This window comes from Carassius gibelio, chromosome B14 (genome assembly GCF_023724105.1).
Source record: "Carassius gibelio isolate Cgi1373 ecotype wild population from Czech Republic chromosome B14, carGib1.2-hapl.c, whole genome shotgun sequence".
Lineage (NCBI taxonomy): Eukaryota > Metazoa > Chordata > Actinopteri > Cypriniformes > Cyprinidae > Carassius > Carassius gibelio.
The window spans coordinates 682,651-703,159 of NC_068409.1; the positions used below are offsets into that span (position 1 = coordinate 682,651).

Genomic DNA, 20,509 nt, shown 5'->3' on the forward strand with positions numbered 1-20,509 from the left:
TAGGAGAGAGGAGATGATGCAAGCTCTGGGCAAACTCAGGGATTCCCACATCTGCATGGGGTTCACACCAGCCCACGTCCCAGGAATCACCCCACACACCGCGGGACTGCAGCAGTAATGAGATTCAATTACTGCAGAGCCTTATGTAACCAGCTAGGGACATGTTTTCACCAGTACACACACATGACGGATGCAGTGAAACACGAGCACTTCTACTTAAGCTAGAGTTCATTTCAAAGCACTTTGTAAGTATAAAAACAAAGGCATTCTGTAAACTATCTTTGCACACAGAAAAGTGCTCATTAACATAACATGTAACGTGTCATGTGAAGCTAATGTGTGCACTTGTGAGTCAAACACGACTTGAAATCTGCCTGACTGAATGCGTTATCCATTATTTCCCTTCCATTCTGCCTCTTTGTTTATTTGCACGGTTAAACTGGTTTTAATTGGTAAAGATAATTAGCTTTCTCATTACAGAGATGTGAGATACACACCATTCATTACTGCTCACTAAAGCTGTTGCTGCATTGCTGTCATTATCGATTAAAGACATCAGTTTACAAAGTGATATTATTGGATGACTTGCTCCACCTAGTGACATTGCTTAGAATTGGTCTGTGATAATATTTCTATTAAAACTTAACAAAAGCACATAACCGCTACAACACAATTGCTCTCTCAGGGGTCTATGACGATGTATAATATCATGAGCTGTTTTCAGTTATGGAGATGACTATCAGGTGTCAGATTGTGCCCTGTTTTATTTAACAAACATGGATCTATCAATGTGTGATCGTTTCTGTGCAATTGAATCATGGCATTCCTGTTGAAAAAAAAAAACAAAAAAACAGCATATGCAGGTTAGGTATGTTTTGAAGCTGGGATGCTGTTCTTAAGATAGTCGAACCGGTAAACCAGTATAAACTAGCAAAGGACCAGCTTAAACCAGCATCCCATATAAAAACACACATTGACTAAGCAAATTAAACACCCCAAAAGGTAGTCAGAACAAAAGGTTTCTTAGAAATATGCTTCTAATTTATATAAAAAAAAAAAATTAAACAGCATTTTTTCAACAGTGTTTCAAGTTAAATTGAGCTAAATAGACAGTAATGTTCCCTGAGGATGTAGCCATAGCAACATCGCTCGAGAGCGTGGAGTATTTAAAGATAATTGTCAAAGCATAAATAGCCAACTGTCATCAGGTAATTGCAGATTTACACATTACCAATATTTCACAGAAACCTTCAGTCTTTAAAACCTTCAGTCTTTAAGAATTTGGCATTTCGCTAAAATTGCAGAGGCGCCATAAAACATGATCACTGCACAAGACTGAAGGTCGACCGATTATCTTCTCCAATACTGTAAAACTGTCAAATGTGTGTCTGCTAGACTGCCAAAATATGTCTTTTTTTCTCCACTTTTAAGAGTACACTAGAATACAGGTGACCTCAAAGCTAACAGGTTGGGTGTTTTGTGGGCTTCATGCTACAGAATAGTAATATTTTAGATAATAATATAGAGTGATATTCAATCTATCATTCCACTTGAATTCACAGTGTCTCTATTATGAAACATCTTTAGTTAAAATATGGGCAATTATATACACTTATCATCCACAAAAAAAGCAAACTTTCTCTGATGCATCAAACCATGGTCTCACAAGACCTCTGACCGTGTTCTGTGGCACAGAGACATTTAGCAGTGGATCCTTTAGGTCCTGCAAGTTGGGAGGTAAGGCTTCTATGGATTATAAGTATTATATCAAGTCATTTACATATTCTTCAGTCTTATGTTACACTGCCAAAATAATAATAATAATAATAATTAATAATAATAATCAAATAAAATATATAGATAAAAAAAATCTAAATGTTAACATATATAGAAGGTGCACAGTATCATTAACACAAATACTAAACACTATGGTAACACACAAAACTGAAATAATGCAATAAACATTCATTTAAAATCACTAGATGTAACACAACCGTAATGTACACGACTGATATGAAAAACTATGTGGTAACTGATTAAAAAGAAAATATTTTAAAAAAAATCTAATTTGAAATGTAATGCAGGGAATTCTAATAATGTTAATTTACGGTTATTTACAGCAAACTATACACTATTTTTCCATAAACGATATACTACTGTAAAATTACTGTAATGTCCAATAACAGTTTTTCACTGCATAGGGGAACTTACTGTTAACCATATAACAAGCTTTTACTGTAGCACCTTTACAGTCTTTTACCGTTAAATTTATAATAATTTTTACAGTGTGGCTGTTACGGTATATTTATGTATGGTTTACATTTTACGACTAAATTAAAAAATGCAAGTACTCCTTTCAAGAACAATGATGCATCATTCTGCACATGCTAAACTTCAATGTGTTCTATTTCTTATAAACATCTTATATCCAAATATAACTCTTTAAATTCTGAAGCGGTTTAAGATTGAGAATGTATAACTCCTAAACTAAAAACCAAAGACAGAGGAGTTTATTGTTTATTGCCAGATTGCAGTACATTTCACCTGGTATCCTCTTTCTAACAAAAAAACAATTTGAAAAAAATTTAAGAAAAAAAATAATAAAAGGTTGTTGAAACTAGGTACTTAATGACAATTAAATGAATAATCCATTAGGTGTGTAATTGCATTTTATTGAATAATAATTCAAGGTCAGTTAGTACACACTTAGCAGCAATCTCTTTCGTTTTCATTCTTTTAATATATTAAGAGCATTGAGAATTGGCACAAACAATATATTAATGTTGACTTTTCTCTCACAGTTCAAATCTGTATGCAATAATTCCAATTTCCAAATATGAAAGAAAAATATGTTCAGTTTGTCATGTCTCACTCAGTGTGGGCCTTGGTGAATAAAAACGAAAACAAACGTTATTGTCATTTTTATTTATGCAAATAAGAAATACTGAACAAAGAGGGGAGAGAAGCAAATAAAAGTATGAAACAAAGAATGAGAAGTGAGACTGACTTGTCATTTCTGTGTGGGTTGGTGAACATCAACCGCACTAGCATTTAATTAAAAGAAAAAAAGATCTCAAATAAAGAGTCTTTAAAAAAAACTGATTACTCAAGAGACTGAGACACAGAAAATGTCAAGTTGCCAATCAGCAACACTAAATTAAAGATCATGATGATCTTATTTCTAAACCGTGCGTTTCTACAGAAACATCGATCTGCTAATAACTACTAAATGTAAGACTGACATGTCTTGCACTGTTAAAATGAACTGCAAAATGAAAATCATTCCTTCTCACACGCATCTTTTGTTTCCAAGAGCAAATTGCCTATGACTCATGCTTATCCAAAAACAGGCAGAAACTCTTCAACTAAAACATCACAAATATGCACAAAACAAACAGCACTTAAAAAAATTATTAAAAGAAACAACACGTCTCTGTACATCGTACCCTACTAAAGTGACCCACTAAATGTAAACCTCAAAAAAAAAAAAAAAAAAAAAAAAAGTTTAACTTCAAAAGCCTATTAAAGTAAGGCAGAAATTTTGATCAGTCAGTAGTTTTACACAAATTACGATGTTTCAGGAAAATATCAGCTTATTAACAGATTGATTTAAATACATGATAATTCAAAACTATTCCCCATCCATGTGTTCTCATTCTCCTGTACAGCAGCGCCACCCACCAGCTCTCAGTAGTATTGCATGTAGTAATGCAAAAAAGTCCTGTACTTCAAACTGCAGTTGAAGTTTCGATCAGGACAACACAACTGCCCACATCTGGATTTAGGGCTACATGCGGTTTCAAATTAACTTTGTTCTAAGGATCAAACAATTAATTCGTTTTTTTTTTTTTTTAAAAGGACCAGAGGGTTTTAAACCAGCATATTTTCCAAAAGCACCTTTTAAGATGATTTTCAGCAACGAGACCATTTCACCCCAATGAATCATCTGCCGACTCTCAGCGGATGCTATGGTTTGTGCTAACCGATTCTGTTCGACACTATTACAAACTGATATGGAATAATTGAGTTTCGCTGAACAAGCCACAACAACAGAAAGCCAAGAACAGACTAAAAATCTCCAGTCTTCAGGAACCGATCACTCAAGACAGAGGGATCTTGTCCTTTACTGGTTTTCATCTTGCGCGCTACCAAAACGCCAGATGACACCTGTCATCTCATCTACCACTTGTTTAAGTTTCATCACGCTACACGAATGTAAAATTAGCACAAGAAACCGCTTTTATGTGCCAAATGCCTCCAGCCCTAGCTGACAAAAGCGCTACTAATTGATGGCGAGAGCGTTTGAGTGCCTGCAGCTTCCAGTAGACATCTGACCTCTCTGAAGTCTCGGGCTCGGGGTGTTCGGTGACCCGGAATGAGAACAGAGCTGCTCTGGGCACCTCCAGGACTCCCTGTGGACGCGGAGCTGTAAATCAACTCTACTCATTTAACAACCCGGTTTTTCTGTTCCCGGTTCTTGTTCATCCCATAGTGTGTGTCCTACATGCTAAAAAAAGAGAGATTGGCCTGTAATATGGAAACCGTGAAGCTCTGGTATGGATTTTGTGGTTATGAGAAACCGTGGGTGTGTTTATATACGATCATGTGCAGGCACTGCTTTCTGATCTCATGCTTTTGGAAATATTAAGGCCTACAGACAAAAAGACAAGACCCAGCCTTACTTGAAACACACACGTTGGAGTGTTAACAGAAAATGAATGCATGAAGCCAGACGTCTTAACTTCCTCACCGCATTAAACCGACTAGAGGTGATGCATTTTAGTTTGTGTGTGTATCTGCAGTTGTAAGAACATGTCTGTAAAAGCGGAAAGCACTAATGTTAGTATGGGAAAGCACATGAATGTGTGTGTTGCCCAGGGATGGATAAACGCAGTGTGACTCATGGTAACTCAGCATTGTTGTTGGCCGTGGTGGTGGTTTTCTTCTTTGTGGGTTTCTTCACTGTCTTGGTGGTCTGCTGGGGATGACGGCAGGATATGGTGGTAAAGAGAAACAAAAGAAAAGAGGAAGAGTATTAAAACCTTTTACGGTTGTAACAAGATCGTCTTGAGCAGCTGGATGAATGCAGTTCAGTGAAGGCAAAAAATGCACAAAGGAATCTCTCATTCTGCTTAACATTCATGCGGCTGATGTCACAGACTCAAGTGCATTCAGAAAGTATTCAGATAGCTTCGTTTTGTTATGCTGCAGCCTTAAGCTTCGTACACACCGGGACGATTATCACGCACGCTTATTGCTAATGTTTTATGATGTGTTTTTTGTGTTCATTCCCAAGCGATTTTCACTGGTGATGAGCCAGGTGAACGTGCAAATACACTCCCTGGCATTAGATCGTGCTAATTGGAAAACAGAAATACCCCCGAATGACCATCTGGAATCCATTGGGGAAATACAATGTGTGTGGAATTCTCACCTTTACACAGTTTCAGATCACATGGCTTCCTACTGAAACTACTGAATCTTATAAATATTGATATTGTCGTCACGAGTAAACAATTCATTCCCATGCCAGCACAATTTACGAATCTGTTGCCTCATCTTAGTAAAATCACGAGTATGTTTTACTAATTCTTGCGAATTGAGAAAAGGCCACTTGCTGCTGTTATGAATAAAGTATAATGCCGCGTTTACACCAAAATTACCCGGAACATTTGTACCAGGAACTTTTTTTCCCAGGAACTTTTTTCCCCCAGACCTGTTGCTTTCTGTGTTTCCACCGCGGTGTAAAGTACCGGGAAGATTAGGCAAATAGACTGGTGACGTAGGTCTGCGCGTTTCTCAATACAAAGTGCGCTGATTTAAAAAAAAAAAAAAAAAAAAAAGTATGCAGATTTTGGACATGCATCCTCGGTATTTAGTTCAGACTTTGTGCATTCATCTCGGGAGTGTGATGTCCGTGACGACGCAAGTCTGGTAAATCTATAAACAGCAATGTACTTGATAACTTCAGTCTGCTCATCTTGGCTACTGCAATTTTCCTCACTGTATATTTACAACAAAACGAAATATGATATAAAACACCACTAACTCCTTTCGTTTTCATTTAAACATAATAACAGCGGGAGAAATGTACTTAGTTCAGGGATATGTGTATATATACAGCCATTACAATGAAACGAAATATTATATAGACTTGCCTTTTTTATTTTCATTTTAACATATGGATAAATTGAATACAGACCAAAGAAAACCTGTTAGATTTACCCCACAGCTGAATTATATTTTATGTTTAACCACTAAAGAGACATCAGAGCCAGCGGCACACATCAGAAGGTCAAGCCGAGGTGAGGCTTCTCTCTGCGGATAAATGATCACTGAGCTCCTGCTGATCGAGTGGAGCTCACCGTCTCCGAAATCGGCGAAACATTTTTTTTAAATAGGCGCTGTCTTTATAAATAAACCATAGATTTGAGTTTAAAAACCACTACATTATCGCCTGAAATACTTTTAAAATTACATTTCATGACACAATAACAGTAATATTTAGAAAATGTTGATCCAAATAAATGGTGTTTGAACTCAACCAATGCTGCGTGAACTCAACCAATCAGGATGCTTAGTGCCAAAGTCCCGCCCCCAAAAGTTCCTGAACTTTGAAAAAGTACCACCTCGCCAGCAGGGACTTTCTTAGGGGCATTTTTTTACCCGGAACTTTATTTAGTTCTGGTTCCTGCGGTGGAAACACACCGAGTACCAGCCCAAAGTCCCTAGTTCCTGGGTAAAGTTCCTGCGGTGGAAACGCGGCTTAAGAGGACTGTGATGGGGATATAGTCTGTTGCCAAAGAGGTTGCAATGTGTCATTCATAAATTATTCAACAAACAGAAAGGATATTCATAAAACAAGGTAATAAATTAGTAGGCCTAAATGGTGCTCATGATTTACTTAAAATGAGGGAATTCTTATATTGTGTACATGATGTGTTTAGAACAAGGTATCTTCCACCTTGTGTTATTCCCGATTTCCTGACTCTGAAAAACACCTCCACAACATGATGCTCCAACATCCGTTAACACAGAGCTGCACTGGTTTCCTCTGGAAATGTAGCTTGGAAGCTTTCTCAGTATGGAAGTACTTTTTGTGCTTTTTTTGTAATTTTATACATGTCATGCACTTTCACTTGGGCCCTCTCCCAAAATGCTGGAGTGTCAGAGCGAGGTTGTCCTCCCATCTCCAAACATGATCTCTGGAGCTCCTCTCTTACTCTTATCTGCCAATAGCTCAGCTTGGTTTTTCCAAACGTCTGACCTTTAAGAATTATGGAAGCCACGGTGTTCTTGAGAACCTTCAATGCAGCAAAAAATGTCTGTAGTCTTCTACACATCTGTGCCTCGATTTCTGCTTTGTCATTATGGCATGTGGAGTGTAGACTGACAAAATTATTTCAAGCATTTTAGCACAAGGCTGCAACAAAAATAAATATTAATAATAATTAAGAGGGCTGAATGCTGTCTGAATGCATTTCAAATATGTTGTCAGAGAGTTGGCTTATTTTGTGTCTTATACAAGATGTCTAGACCAATTTAAAGCTGCAGTGCATAACTTTTTTTTTATTAAAAACTATCCGAAATTAATTTGAGCAAGTACATAACCAGCCATTGTTCAAAACTACTGCCTTACCCAAGCCTGATTCACAACGGTAAACTTATAATAATGTTTATGGGTGGTACTGGTGGGAATTTGTTATAATACAGTTAATAATACAGTATCAAGACACTATCAAGTCCATTTTCTCATACTTCCACTCTTGACACTGTAATGTTGTACACTTCTAAATACATCATTCTTGTCTAATCAGTGAGTGCCTAGGAGTAAAAAAAAAAAAAGAAAAGGTTGGGGAAGAAACAGCAAATTAATTGTTGTACCTCTGTTTTGGCAGCGGCTGGTTTCTTGACTGCTCTGGAGCTTGCAGGGCGTTTTGGGGCCTTATCTGCTGCATCTTCATCCGAATGCTCTGTCCTGCTATCTGATTGGTCATCAGAGCGACAGCTGTGCTGTGATTCGTTGTCAGCCGGTATGGGTGTGGCACGAACTGAAGAAAATAATAATAATAATAATAATAATAATAATAATAATAATAAGACACAGTTTAGACATTCCTTTCTACGCCTAAATAATTGCTTTACTGAATTTGTTCCTCCTAGATGTGCAGCTGCCACAAATGTGACATGAAACCATTTGCTTTTTATTCATCTGCAATAAATTACAGCCAGATTCTGAGTAGGTCTCCAAGGCTCCAAGTTCACCACAGATGAATCTCGCTCTAGTCATATTTTGGATTTTTCCCCCAATCTGAAATTTAAAAATTTAGATCGGGCCATTTTAATATCTGAAAATACATTAGAGGCATTTTTTTTTATGTAAACGCTTTAAAAAAATAATAAAAATTGGAAGACAATAAAAAAAACAAAATGTCATATAAACAACAATATTAGGGATGTCAAAAATAATGAGTTCATTGCTTACAATCCCTGTAGATTTTTCTATTTATTGTCATTGTTTATTTTGTATTCTGTTAACAGGCCTATTCAATTTGACAAATTATTGCATGCATTTTATGGAATTGTTGAATAGTAATATTTACTCACTTTATCCCCAGAAACCCCAGAGACATTAGTAACAGCATTGATATTGGTGCTAGTTGCCTGCATTCATAGCACTTCTACATTCATTTGGAAATTCAAATGTGAAAATAGATTTTTGGTTATAAATTTGAATGTCAGGTTTGATATCATTACAGAAAAATGGGATTTATTAGTCAGTTTTGTGATCGATTAACAGCACAGCAAAATATAAATGAAGGGATATTAGGAAATTGCCACAATACAATAAACAGTTTAGATCTCGTCCTGTTTAAACCAGTCTCTAATACAAGCCACATTAAGGTCATGTGCATGAAATCAAATGACTCAACCAAATCAAATACAAGCATCAAACTGGTCTTGCGGTGTGATCACTGTGCTGTTAACAGACTCTCTCTGGCATTTAAAGCTTGCCAGGCCTCATTCAAAGCCTGAAACACAAAGACTTCTTGAGAAGAGCCGTTCACAATGTATCTTTGACGCCCTGTAATTCAACGAAGCCTAATAAAATCACTACCCGTCTCATTATTGAAATGATCCCCTCTCTGTAGAACTGGGATGTGGTTCTACCACAGACTTTCTTTTGTTTGCCGTAAAGCCTCACTCGGGGGGGTCACGACCTTCCGTGACTTGCGAGTCTCGTGACTTCACGGCCTATGAAGAGGTCACACTCAGCACTTGTCCTGAACCGCTTAAATGAGCGCTGAAACTCATCCAGCGAATGGGAAAGTGTGTGCGGTTGCGTATGAGCAAACCCCAGCAGATCGAGCCCTCCTGTCTTTTGGCCGGTCGGCAGCTGAATCACATGCTGGTCACATCAGCATCAGCATTAGAAACAGGCCGAGACAAAGGCCGCCTGCAGAGCTGCTTTCAATGAGTCAGCAAACACACACACACACACACACACCTCATTGACGTGCTTGTGTGTGTTTGAACAGGACAGACCATTATAAATACGAGCTGTATTCAGTGATATTTACTACAGTGATCTTTCGCTATAGTCACAGGGATTAAAGAAGCAGATTCACTATGGTTACTTCCCTTTGGTTATTTTTCAATCCCCTTTGTCTGTATGTAGAGGATTCGATTTTGGGAGTCACACCTGTTAGTACGGCTGGCGAAAGCACTGTGGGAATGCAGCCTATTAGGATTTTTCCAGAAAGTTGGATTCTGTTAGGACGGCCGGCGTGTGTGTGGTACCTGTGCGCGTGACCATTCTAGCCCGAGGTAGCGTGGCGGCAGTGTGTGTGTCGTCTGCGGCATCCAGCAGCAGCTCGTCTTCGTTCTGAATCAGGGTCAGATCCTGCATGCTGAAACTGCGCAGCTTCTCTGATAACACACCCTGACCCTGCAGGTCCAGAACACAAAAGATTCAAATATCACAATCGCATAATCTTATTCAAGGCTAGTCACAATTATACGCCACTTGTACATATGACAATAAAGTTATTTGCACAGTTTGAATAAAAGACAAATGTGCATTGAACAGTGACCCTGCCCTACACTTTGCAAAATATATATAAAGATATGTTTTTTTTTCCTCCGCGTATAAAAAATAAACCTGCTCTTCACAATAGCACCTAGCAATCGCGGTAATAAAGTATATTTTTTATGTTAAACTTATGCTAAATGCAGAACTTTACGTACTTAAAAATTTGTGTATGTATATATATATATATATATATATATATATATAATACACACACAATATATATATATATATATATATATATATATATATATATATATATATATATATATATATTCTCTAATGTTCAAAAGTAATACTTTTATTTATTAAGGACTCATTAAATTGTTCAAAAGTGTCAGTGAAGACTTTTATAATGCTACGAAAAATATTAAGCAGCACAACTGCTTTTAACATTGATAGTGAAAATAAGAAATGTGAAAATATATCAGCATATTAAAATGATTTCTGAAAGATCATGTGACTCTGAAGACTGGAGTAATGCTGAAAATTTAGCTTTCGATCACAGGAATAAATTAGATTTTGAAATAGATTCAAATAGAAAAGTTATTTTATATTGTAGTAATATTTCACAATCTTACTGTTTTTACAGTTATTTATTTTAGCTCAATTAATTTGACACACTTCATCTAGCCCAGTGATTTCACCTTTGTGGCTGCCGTGACTGCTGCAGTGGCAGCTATATTGAGTCCTCTCTTCCCAAAGCGCATCATGGTCTCATAACTGCGGTCTTTAGCCTGGGTTATGTACTCATCAATTTCCTGTAACACACATATACATCATGCATGACAAATCCATCACTCTGCCTCAACTCTCTGATTGGTGGAGTGTTCAGGAAACCTGTTTGAAAACAATTTTTGAAAAACGGTTTGAAGATGCCAAAAATCTCATTTAAATTATTGGGGAAACAATAAATGAGTCATCTTCAACAATTTTTTGATTACATTCAGTGGGGCAAGCTGTAGCCGTACCTTTTCTTTGTTGGAGAGCGTGGGGTGCACAAACTTGCGATACAGCACACTGGAGCCCTTGGTGTACGGGGACAACAGCCAGATGACAAACGCAATCTTCAGCTCAAAATAAAATGGAAACCTGAAAAATTGGAGGTCAGCGTTTAACAATTAATGCAGTAAAAGTTACATTAAAATAATGATAATTAACGATAGGGTTTAGAATGAGAAACATACAAAATGTGAAAAATCAAATGTATAAAGCATGATAACAAAAATATCGGAAATAGCCTAAAAACTAGGGCTGTCAAAAATAGCGCGTTAACGTTAATTCGTTTTTTGTTTTTAATTAAATCAAAATTTTTAACCCGTTTCACGCACGCACAGTGTGATAAATTATTCAGGTCAGGAAAGTCTCGTCGATCTCGGAATTCTCAAGATTGTAAAAAACAGCAACTAGCGCCGCGACGAAAACACCGAAGAAGCTTAAGGTTTTACCCCAGTTACTCTCAAATACATTCATGGTAAGCTCGATAAACAGAGACGACTTTGGTAGTTGATACGCTGGAGCTTCTTCCGGTTACAGCGTCCTATGTTTCACACAGCGCATGCGCAGAACGCCTACATGCAATGCAGCGAAAATTACAGCTGTTTGGAAAAGCATATGCATTTTTACTTGGTTTTACTGGCACTTGAAGCCTTCAGAACGTGAAAATATCGATCCTAAAGTATTGTGGCAGAGCAAATGAACACCTCCCAAAAACAAGAGTGCCCAGAGTGCTGCTTATGTGATGGTAAAACTCAGGTAAATTTGATCTAAGTAAATGTTAAACTTTTGAAATTCAGAAAAAAAGAACCACATATTGATGAATCAATACATGAAAATTATGTATCTGTGTTCTGTTATTTATCTTTTGGTATGCATATCAGAAAACAAAATGGTTAGGATTCAGGTGTACTTGCAAATAGTGATTAATCCTGATTAATCCACTGAAAATTCTGATTAATTTGATTAAAAATTTTAATCATTTGACAGCCCTACTAAAAACATTATTAACGATTGACTTACCATGATAAAAGCATATCTGTGATGGTCTCTGCTGTTGTGAATAACGCAAATACTATCCAGTACATCATCCATTTCACCTGAGGATGGAAACACACACAGATGTTATAATCAAGCATGTGTGTGCATGACATCAGCAGCATGTATCCGGTCACATGTTCTTGCTGAATATAGCCTTGTGTGTTTTTTGCATGACTGCCTTATGAAAAACACTGCACTGCCAGTTATGTCTCCATCTGTACTGCCATTTTGGGTAATTATGATAGGACACATCACTATGGTCATCTAAATCTCCTTTTGCATTTATAAATTAATCTCCATAAGACAACAGAAGAGATTATACAATGTCCAAACGGTCTTATCGAAACATCTCTGAATGAACGGATGGTGGTGCTTCTTGTATCACAGATGACAGAGACGCTAAAAATGGTGTCTGAGGGAGCAAACTGCTGCCCCAGTGGTTTCCATAGCAACCAGTAACCTGAGACTCCAAGATGAGAGATATATAACATTTTATTATTAATAATATTATAGGGGTCTTTATGTATTTAGATATTATTAAATGGGTTATTACCCGAAAAATCTCTTATAAAACATAATTTTGCCACTTTCCACGTAAAGGGTACAGACCTTTTATTTATAAGAGCGAATACATTCTACTAAAAGGGTTTAAAAAATGTGATAAAACTCTTTTATTCGCATTTTTTAACCCTTTTAGAATTTTTTATTTTACCCTTTTTTAACTCACAATTTGTACACCGTACAAGTTGTGAGTAAAAAAGGAATGGAATAATTTACAAATCTCATAAACGTATATTTTATTCACAATAGAATATATATAACATATCAAATGTTGAAAGTGTACAAATATTGTACAACAAATATTGGAAAAAAAAGTTGGGACAGGTAGCAATAAGAGGCCGGAAAAGGTAAATGTACATATAAGGAACAGCTGGAGGATCAGTTTGCAATATATTAGGTCAATTGGCAACATGATTGGGTATAAAAAGAGCCTCTCAGAGTGACAGTGTCTCTCAGAAGTCAAGATGGGCAGAGGATCACCAATTCCTCCAATGCTGCGGTGAAAAATAGTGGAGCAATATCTGAAAGGAGTTTCTCAGAGAAAAACTGCAAAGAGTTTGAATTTATCATCATCTACAGTGAATAATATCATCCAAAGATTCAGAGAATATGGAACAATCTCTTTGTGTAAGGGTCAAGGCCGGAAAGACTGGATGCCCGTGATCTTTGGGCCATTAGACGCACTGCATCACATACAAAAATGCTACTGTAATGGAAATCACAACATGGGCTCAGGAATACTTCCAGAAAACATTGTCAGTGAACACAATCCACCGTTGCTGGCTAAAACTCTATAAATCAAAAAAGAAGCCATATCTAAACATGATCCAGAAGTGCAGGCGTTTTCTTTGGGCCAAGGCTCATTTAAAATGGACTGCAGCAAAGTGGAAAACTGTTCTCTTGTTGAAGTTCTTTTTGGAAAACTGGGACGCCATGTCATCCGGACTAAAGAGGACAAGGAGAACCCAAGTTGTTATCAGCGCTCAGTTCAGAAGCCTGCATCTCCGATGGTAAGGTGTTGCATGAGTACATGTGTCATGTGCAGTTTACACATCTGGAAAGGCACCATCAATGCTGAAAAGTATATCCAAGTTCTAGAACAACATATGCTCCTATCCAGACATCGTCTCTTTCAGGAAAGACCTTGAATTTTCCATCATGACAATGCCAGACCACATACTGCATCAGTTACAACATCATGGCTGTGTAGAAGAAGGATCCGGGTACTGAAAAGGCCAGACTGCACTCCAGATCTTTCACCCATAGAAAACATTTGGGGCATCATAAAGAGGAAGACAAAGAAGACCTAAGACAGTTGAGCAACTTGAAGCCTGTATTAGACAAGAATGGGACAACATTCCTATTATTAAACTTGAGCAGCTTGTCTCCTCAGTCCTCAGATGTTTGCAGACTGTTATAAAAAGAAGAGGGGATACCACACAGTGGTAAACATGGCCTTGTCCCAACTTTTTTGAGATGTTTTGATGCCATGAAATACTACATTTTCTCAGTTTAAACATTTGAAATGTCATCTATGTTGTATTCTGAATAAAATATGGAAATTTGAAACTTCCACATCATTGCATTCTGTTTTTATTCACAATTTGTACAGTGTCCCAACTTTTTTGGAATTGGGTTTGTGTATATATATCAAATACACACACACATTAAGAAGAGTATATTCAATCCTGCCAACTATAACATTACAAAACAGTCAACTTTCAGGCCAACTGAAACCAGATTACAAATAAACTTGAATCCTGAAATACTCACATACTCCTTGACGTTTTTCGTCTTCACAGCCTTATAAGAGGAATAGGCTGGGTAGAGGGTCCCGAAGGCCAGGCTGCAGAGAGAAAAGACACACAACCCATCAGACACAGACAAGCTCATCTTACCATCACACCAACTCACTTCAGCTTCTACAGTTTCACTTGCACCATCACCTCAATTTAAAGCACACAATTATGACACTTAAAAGGCTACCGATTTATACTACGTGATAAAGGTAAGCTTGATCTCTCCAGGTCATTCATATCCAACAAGAACAGATATAAATCAGTTTATAAAATCACACCAATATACTGGTGGCTGATCAAAAAATTCAGAGCTGTACTTCAGTGAAAAGCAAACCCAGAAAACATATCCCAGTCAACACTATCCCTACTGTACACACGCAATCATGCCTGATGACGTTACAGAGAGCAAACGCTCGGAATCTGAGAGCCATTAAAAGTGAATCATTTATGAAAGGGAGTCGAAGTGCACAGAGACGGATGCACACAAAAGGGACCAGATAAGACGCAGATGCCCCACATGTACAGCATACACTCGTTCACTCGGGCTCCCACACACACAAACATGCCGTTTTGTGCTGATGTGACAAAAGCTGAACGTTCTGCAACGGCAGATCCAGAGGATACAGGACAGACCACACCCATCCACTGAATGCACTGCAGACAGCTGGCATGAGAGCGTCCCAATGTGTTCTGTGGCTACAGGATAAACCATCGTTTTTCATGGACTGCTCAACTTAAGAGTTTTGGGGCTATTCGGCTTTCCATACAACATGGTGTTTGAGTTTAATGGAAAAAAGTCAAATTATTCCAATTCTTCCCAATAATTATTGTACTTTATCTATTTGCACCTGTAGATTTCAAATCACAAATATATGTTTAAAGGCCAGTTTCTTAAAATGAGTGTTTTCTCATACACCGAGACAAAACTCTCCACTACGATTTTATTCCTTTTGATATTCTGAATTTTATTTATTTATTTTTTACAGAGGAGGTTGCTTGTATACAATTTGCCTCATTTAACAAAAATTGTATCCCTAAAATTACAGTGGACTTTTCTGGCTGTGAAATTATTGCATATTTAATTATATTGATGCTTCATTTGCATATGTAAACATACCATTTCAAAAAACTCATAATACAAAAACAGTTTGCAATTCTTGAAGACAATGGGGAAGTTTAGTGATATCTATTAGTTGTAATTTTTTACCCTATTCACCTGGGCATCTTGCCTTTAAAACATGGTACTTATGGTGCATTATATTCAGTAAATGCATATGAGATTATAGACTGTGCACCATGTGTAATGCATAAGGAAGCATGATGACAGTGAGGCAGTCTGGCACGTGGCAGACCACATGCCCTCGGTCTCATTTGTTAGCCCGACTCCCATAATGCATCTGCTCGCCACAGTTAAAGCCACAGCAAAGAGCATTCCATGAGATTCAGCAGAACCATGATAATGATACCTGATGTTTGTTTTCTAATGGCCTAGATCCAGGCCAACAAAGTCATAAATTAAAACTCTCCCCTTTGTGCCCAAGCACTCTTTGGAATAATATGACCTGCACATGCATTGTGGAGCAAGGCCTGAGCGCTTGATGTAATCAATGAATCGAGAAGTTAGAAATCCGAGTTGGCAGACTGGGTATGATCCAAAAGTGAATCAAAGTCACCTGACTGTAAATCCCACTAAGATCCCATCTGAGATCCAAACATAACAAATGTGTGCGTCAATGGACCGGATTGGCCTCCTTTACATTACAATACCTAACAATATTACCAGCAGGGGCCAATCATTAAGGCAGGTAGGCCTTCTTACAGAAAAAACCCTCATCAACCCATCTCAGAAGTCACTTGTTACAGTTAGTAATAAAAAAAAAATTGATATTTGAAAGTATGATGACATCAGCATAAAGAGGAAATGATGTGATGGGGGTATAATATACACAACAGATGTTATGTTTAAAACCTGCCAATATGTTTTAAAGCCAAAATCGTGTTTCTTATTCTCTATTAAGGTGTTTGGTTCAAGACACAATATCATAAATAGGGCATTTTGCTATGTGAAAATCGTGCACACAACATGCAATACAACGTCTAATACGTGAACCCTCGTCTGGATGAAGTCATCGCTTTGTTTTATTAATTTAACCCTTTATGTAATTTTTCAGAGTAGCCCAATTAATTTAAATACCTCTTAATATTAATAATAAAGCATTTTAATTACAAAATAGCAGATATAGCTTCTATTTTCATTGAAAAGCGGCATGTATCCGCAGCAACACACAACACAAACACACACGCGCGCGCGCCGCATAAACACTCACACCACCATCCGCGAAATGATCCACGACACCATCTTGATCTCTGCGAGGACTTTTCCTTATTTTAGTCGATTATTCAACATCTCCATTCCGAGCGCAGGAGAGCTGCTGGATATCGGAGGAGTCCCAGCGGATCTTGTGTGTCTGCGTCTCAGCAGTGAGGATGACGAGGAGCCGCTGCATACGCGCGCAGTCAGTCAGCCCGCGTCTCTTAAAGGGACAGCGGCATCTTTGCACCTGCTCCGGTTATTAAAAAACAAACATGCATGTATCGGTTTCGTTGCTGCCCTCACAAATATTTCACATGGTACCCAAAACAGTATTCTTGTACATACATTTTTTTTTTTACTATTGTAAAGTTTGAACCAAATCTTTTGAAAGAGGCCAATTTCAAAAGTTTTCATTTGAAGCTCAAAATGTTGTAAGCCCAGAAGGCGGCCTGCTGACCTTTAAAGCTGTATTTGTGTGAACTGTTGGGTTTACATTAATCTGCAATGCTATATACTGCTGAGACTACAATCAAGCAAACGCTTTAATAGCTAAATACATTGTCAGCTCAAAATGTGTTTCTGTACATTTATAGCACATAACACTTTTTGGTGTACAGATACTAGCTCATGTTGACTGGGTGTTATTATAACCTGCAACATAATAATAATAGCTAATTATTATTATTATTATATAGCCTATTATATATTTAAATTTTTTTATATTGTAACAATGCAATGCAAAAATAATCCACAGAATAAACTGTTAGTCAAGACAACGTGTGCTTCTGAGTTGCAGTCAGGGGAAATGAAAAATGTGCAGTCAGACTGTTTTATTATTTGGCAAGCTTAAGCTCTTATGACTTTTTAAATATGCTAATGAAATTAACATTTGATTTATTATTTTGTCAACTGTTACAGACAAATTCTGTGTCAAATGAAACATTAGTGAAGTACCACATGTTTGATAATACATTTGTTTGAAGATTTTGAGGCTTTTCTTGAACATAAATCCACTGTATGTTGAATTTAGTGTTAGTCACCATACTTATATACCCATCCTTTTTTTTTTTTTACTGACGGTTTAGTTCACATTTAAAAGACTTATGGCATAAAAACCACGCATAACACAGTTGACAAACAAAGTAACAAAGTTGACAGGACACATTAGAAGAAAACTTACTTTAAGAACTTTATTTTTATCCAACAAATGTAAGTACAAGCAATTAATCTTAATTAAACACAAATCAATCGGTTTAATATCAAGTTAGGTTTATTTCAAATCATGGAATCACATCGACTTTAATATGTGACCCTTGACCACAAATCCAGTCTTAAGTCACTGGGGTATATTTTTAGCAATAGTCAAAAAAAAAATAATATATATATATATATATATATAGAGATATTTTGTAATTTCCTGCTGTAAACATATCAAAACTTAATTTTTGATCAGTAAAATGCATTGCTTAGAATTCATTTGGACAACTTTAGAGGCAATTTTTTTGCACACTCAAATGTTCAAATATTGTCTGACTCTAATAAACCATACATCAATGGAAAGCTTATTTTATTTTTCAATTTAGAACAATTTAAACCTAAGACTGGTTTTGTGGTCCTGGGTCACATATGTGTTTATAGTAAGTATGAAGTATCTATAAATAATTTTAGACACACACACATTTAAATAATATATATATTGATGGTCAATTAATCTACTCTATGTGCAGACAATTATATAGATAAAATATTGAAGAGGAGAAGTCAACTTACCACACTGTTTTCAAATTTCCCTCCAAAAAAAGAAATTACATCATGCCATGTTGGACATGTGACTTGGAACAAATCATTGGAACCTTTCTCATAATTAAATGATTATTTTGGACAAACATTTATAAGAAATATATACAGAAACTGTATTTTAGAGCCAATGTGAGTAGCAAAACTTCACATTTAACAAATCGGACAGCACAAAAACAGCAAATTTCAGCACAGAATATGCCATTTTTTGCAAGATAAATGACGGGTATCTGTTGAATTTGTGTATTAAATGAATTTGAAATGTCCCCTGATATAAAAGTGATCATTGCTTGAAGTGAAAAGATAATGAAAAAATGCTAAAATTTGTAATAATAGACATGATATGTACCCCTAATAGCTTTATATTATATTATAATTATATGATATGGGGGTGGCCCGGTGGCTAGAGCCACTGCCCTTTTGCCCTCATCGGCTGAGTTGCCCCTCTCACCAATCCCTCTTTCACCACAGCTCAAAGCGGTCTGTTCCCGCTCTGTTAAAAAAAATCCAGTGATTCTGCTAACCTGGACCGGAATGTTGCCGGGTCAAGTCTTGGGACCAGCAGGGATTGTAGGTGGGGGGAGTGAATAACCAGTGCTCTCTCCACCTTAAATACCATAACTGAGGTGAGACCCCAACTCCTCCCTGGGTGCCACAACATTGGCTGGCCACTGCTCCGGGTGTGTGTTCATGTTGTGTGTGTGTGTGCACTCGGATGGGTTAAATGCATGGGACAAATTCTGAGTATGGAATACCATACTTGGCCTAGTCACCTCACTTTCACAACATAAAACAAACCAAATTAAGTTTAATATTCAATATTAAATTGTTTGCATTTCTGAAATAATTTGTTGAGCACTAAAGTCCCAAACAGACTAAACAGACAATATGTATATAGCCTAATTATAATGTGATGAAAAGCAAAGAAGGATTTGGTGCACTTGTACACTGTCACTGTCAAATAAACTACAAATACTATGTACATGTGATAAACTAAACCACTAATATAACAATAAAATACCAGATTATAATTCAGAGATTTAACTTAACTACAGTGCCTTATGGTGGGGTATGTTAAAATGCTAACTCAATTTTCCCCACAGCATTTGGCTCACTTTGCCCGATAGCTGCCATTTTGGAAAAAAATATAGCTACTGTTGCTTACCAATTCAGGTTAACATTTAGCTAAATGAATTGCATGGTTTTATATGTTGCTAAATCACCTATTTGTATCATAAATATTTTTAGATCTGGATAAATTTGCTTTGATGTAACAACCATTACATCTGTTATGCTAACTGACAAGCTCTGACAAGCCAAAAACTGTTTTAAAGTAAATGGGTGCCTTCAATTCCCCCCATGTGTTTCGCCTTTTCACAGTCTGGAAGAAATGGTGGGTGGTTCCAAAATTCATGGTCACAGTACAGTAAAAGTGTACAGTTCCCAAGATACAGGGGGTGATGATCAGGAAATATTAACCACTCCTTCAGTTCTAGAGAGGTTAAGACTCTCATATTACCTGTTTATGTTTATCACCTTCAATGTTCATTTAAATAATAAACACAGCAGGTAAGTAATATCTTAGATAAGCTCAAAAAGAATGTTGGTTATGATCTAGGGCATCCTCTGCTTTCAACCGAACCTCATCGCAGGTGCCTCCCTATTTACAGTTTCACAATGTCTTTTGGGGTTTTAATGCTAAACCTCCCAGCTTTAATCTAAACTAAAATATACTGTCCCCCTATATGCCCAGGGAGGGATGTGAACCAGATATCCACGTAACCAGCACCCCTTAAGAGAGGTTCCATGTTTCATTTACATCACACTTACAAGTGTCTTAGCATTCTGAATGTCTCTAACAGCAGTATGGTAAAGGTAAGTGACTGGCCCAAACAGACAGGACACTCGCAC

General features: G+C 37.0%; 1 protein-coding gene across 2 annotated transcripts; it reads right to left on the bottom strand.

The window, feature by feature from the left end:
- Nucleotides 1-2,651: 2,651 nt before the first annotated feature.
- reep2 (receptor accessory protein 2) lies at nucleotides 2,652-17,008 on the bottom strand. Of its 2 annotated transcripts, none has more exons than XM_052573921.1 (8): nucleotides 16,815-17,008; nucleotides 14,462-14,534; nucleotides 12,110-12,186; nucleotides 11,062-11,182; nucleotides 10,738-10,851; nucleotides 9,802-9,949; nucleotides 7,885-8,051; nucleotides 2,652-4,975 (listed from the first exon to the last, which is right to left on the bottom strand). In XM_052573921.1, the coding sequence occupies exons 1-8, from the start codon at nucleotides 16,844-16,846 to the stop codon at nucleotides 4,901-4,903; spliced, it is 807 nt and encodes a 268-aa protein (XP_052429881.1). In that variant the 5' UTR covers nucleotides 16,847-17,008; the 3' UTR covers nucleotides 2,652-4,900. The 2 variants fall into 2 exon arrangements, with proteins under 2 accessions (XP_052429881.1, XP_052429880.1); XM_052573920.1 differs by having other exon boundaries at nucleotides 2,652-4,978.
- Nucleotides 17,009-20,509: the final 3,501 nt, after the last annotated feature.

Bases quoted from the DNA above. Each gene is read 5' to 3' on its own strand.
- reep2 (XM_052573920.1), bottom strand. From the start codon at position 16,846: ATGGTGTCGTGGATCATTTCGCGGATGGTGGT. The intron at 14,535-16,814 runs GTGAGTGTTTAT...TTCTCTCTGCAG, and splicing joins ATCATTTCGCGGATGGTGGT to CCTGGCCTTCGGGACCCTCT. The intron at 12,187-14,461 runs GTGAGTATTTCA...TTCCATCCTCAG, and splicing joins CGAAAAACGTCAAGGAGTAT to GTGAAATGGATGATGTACTG.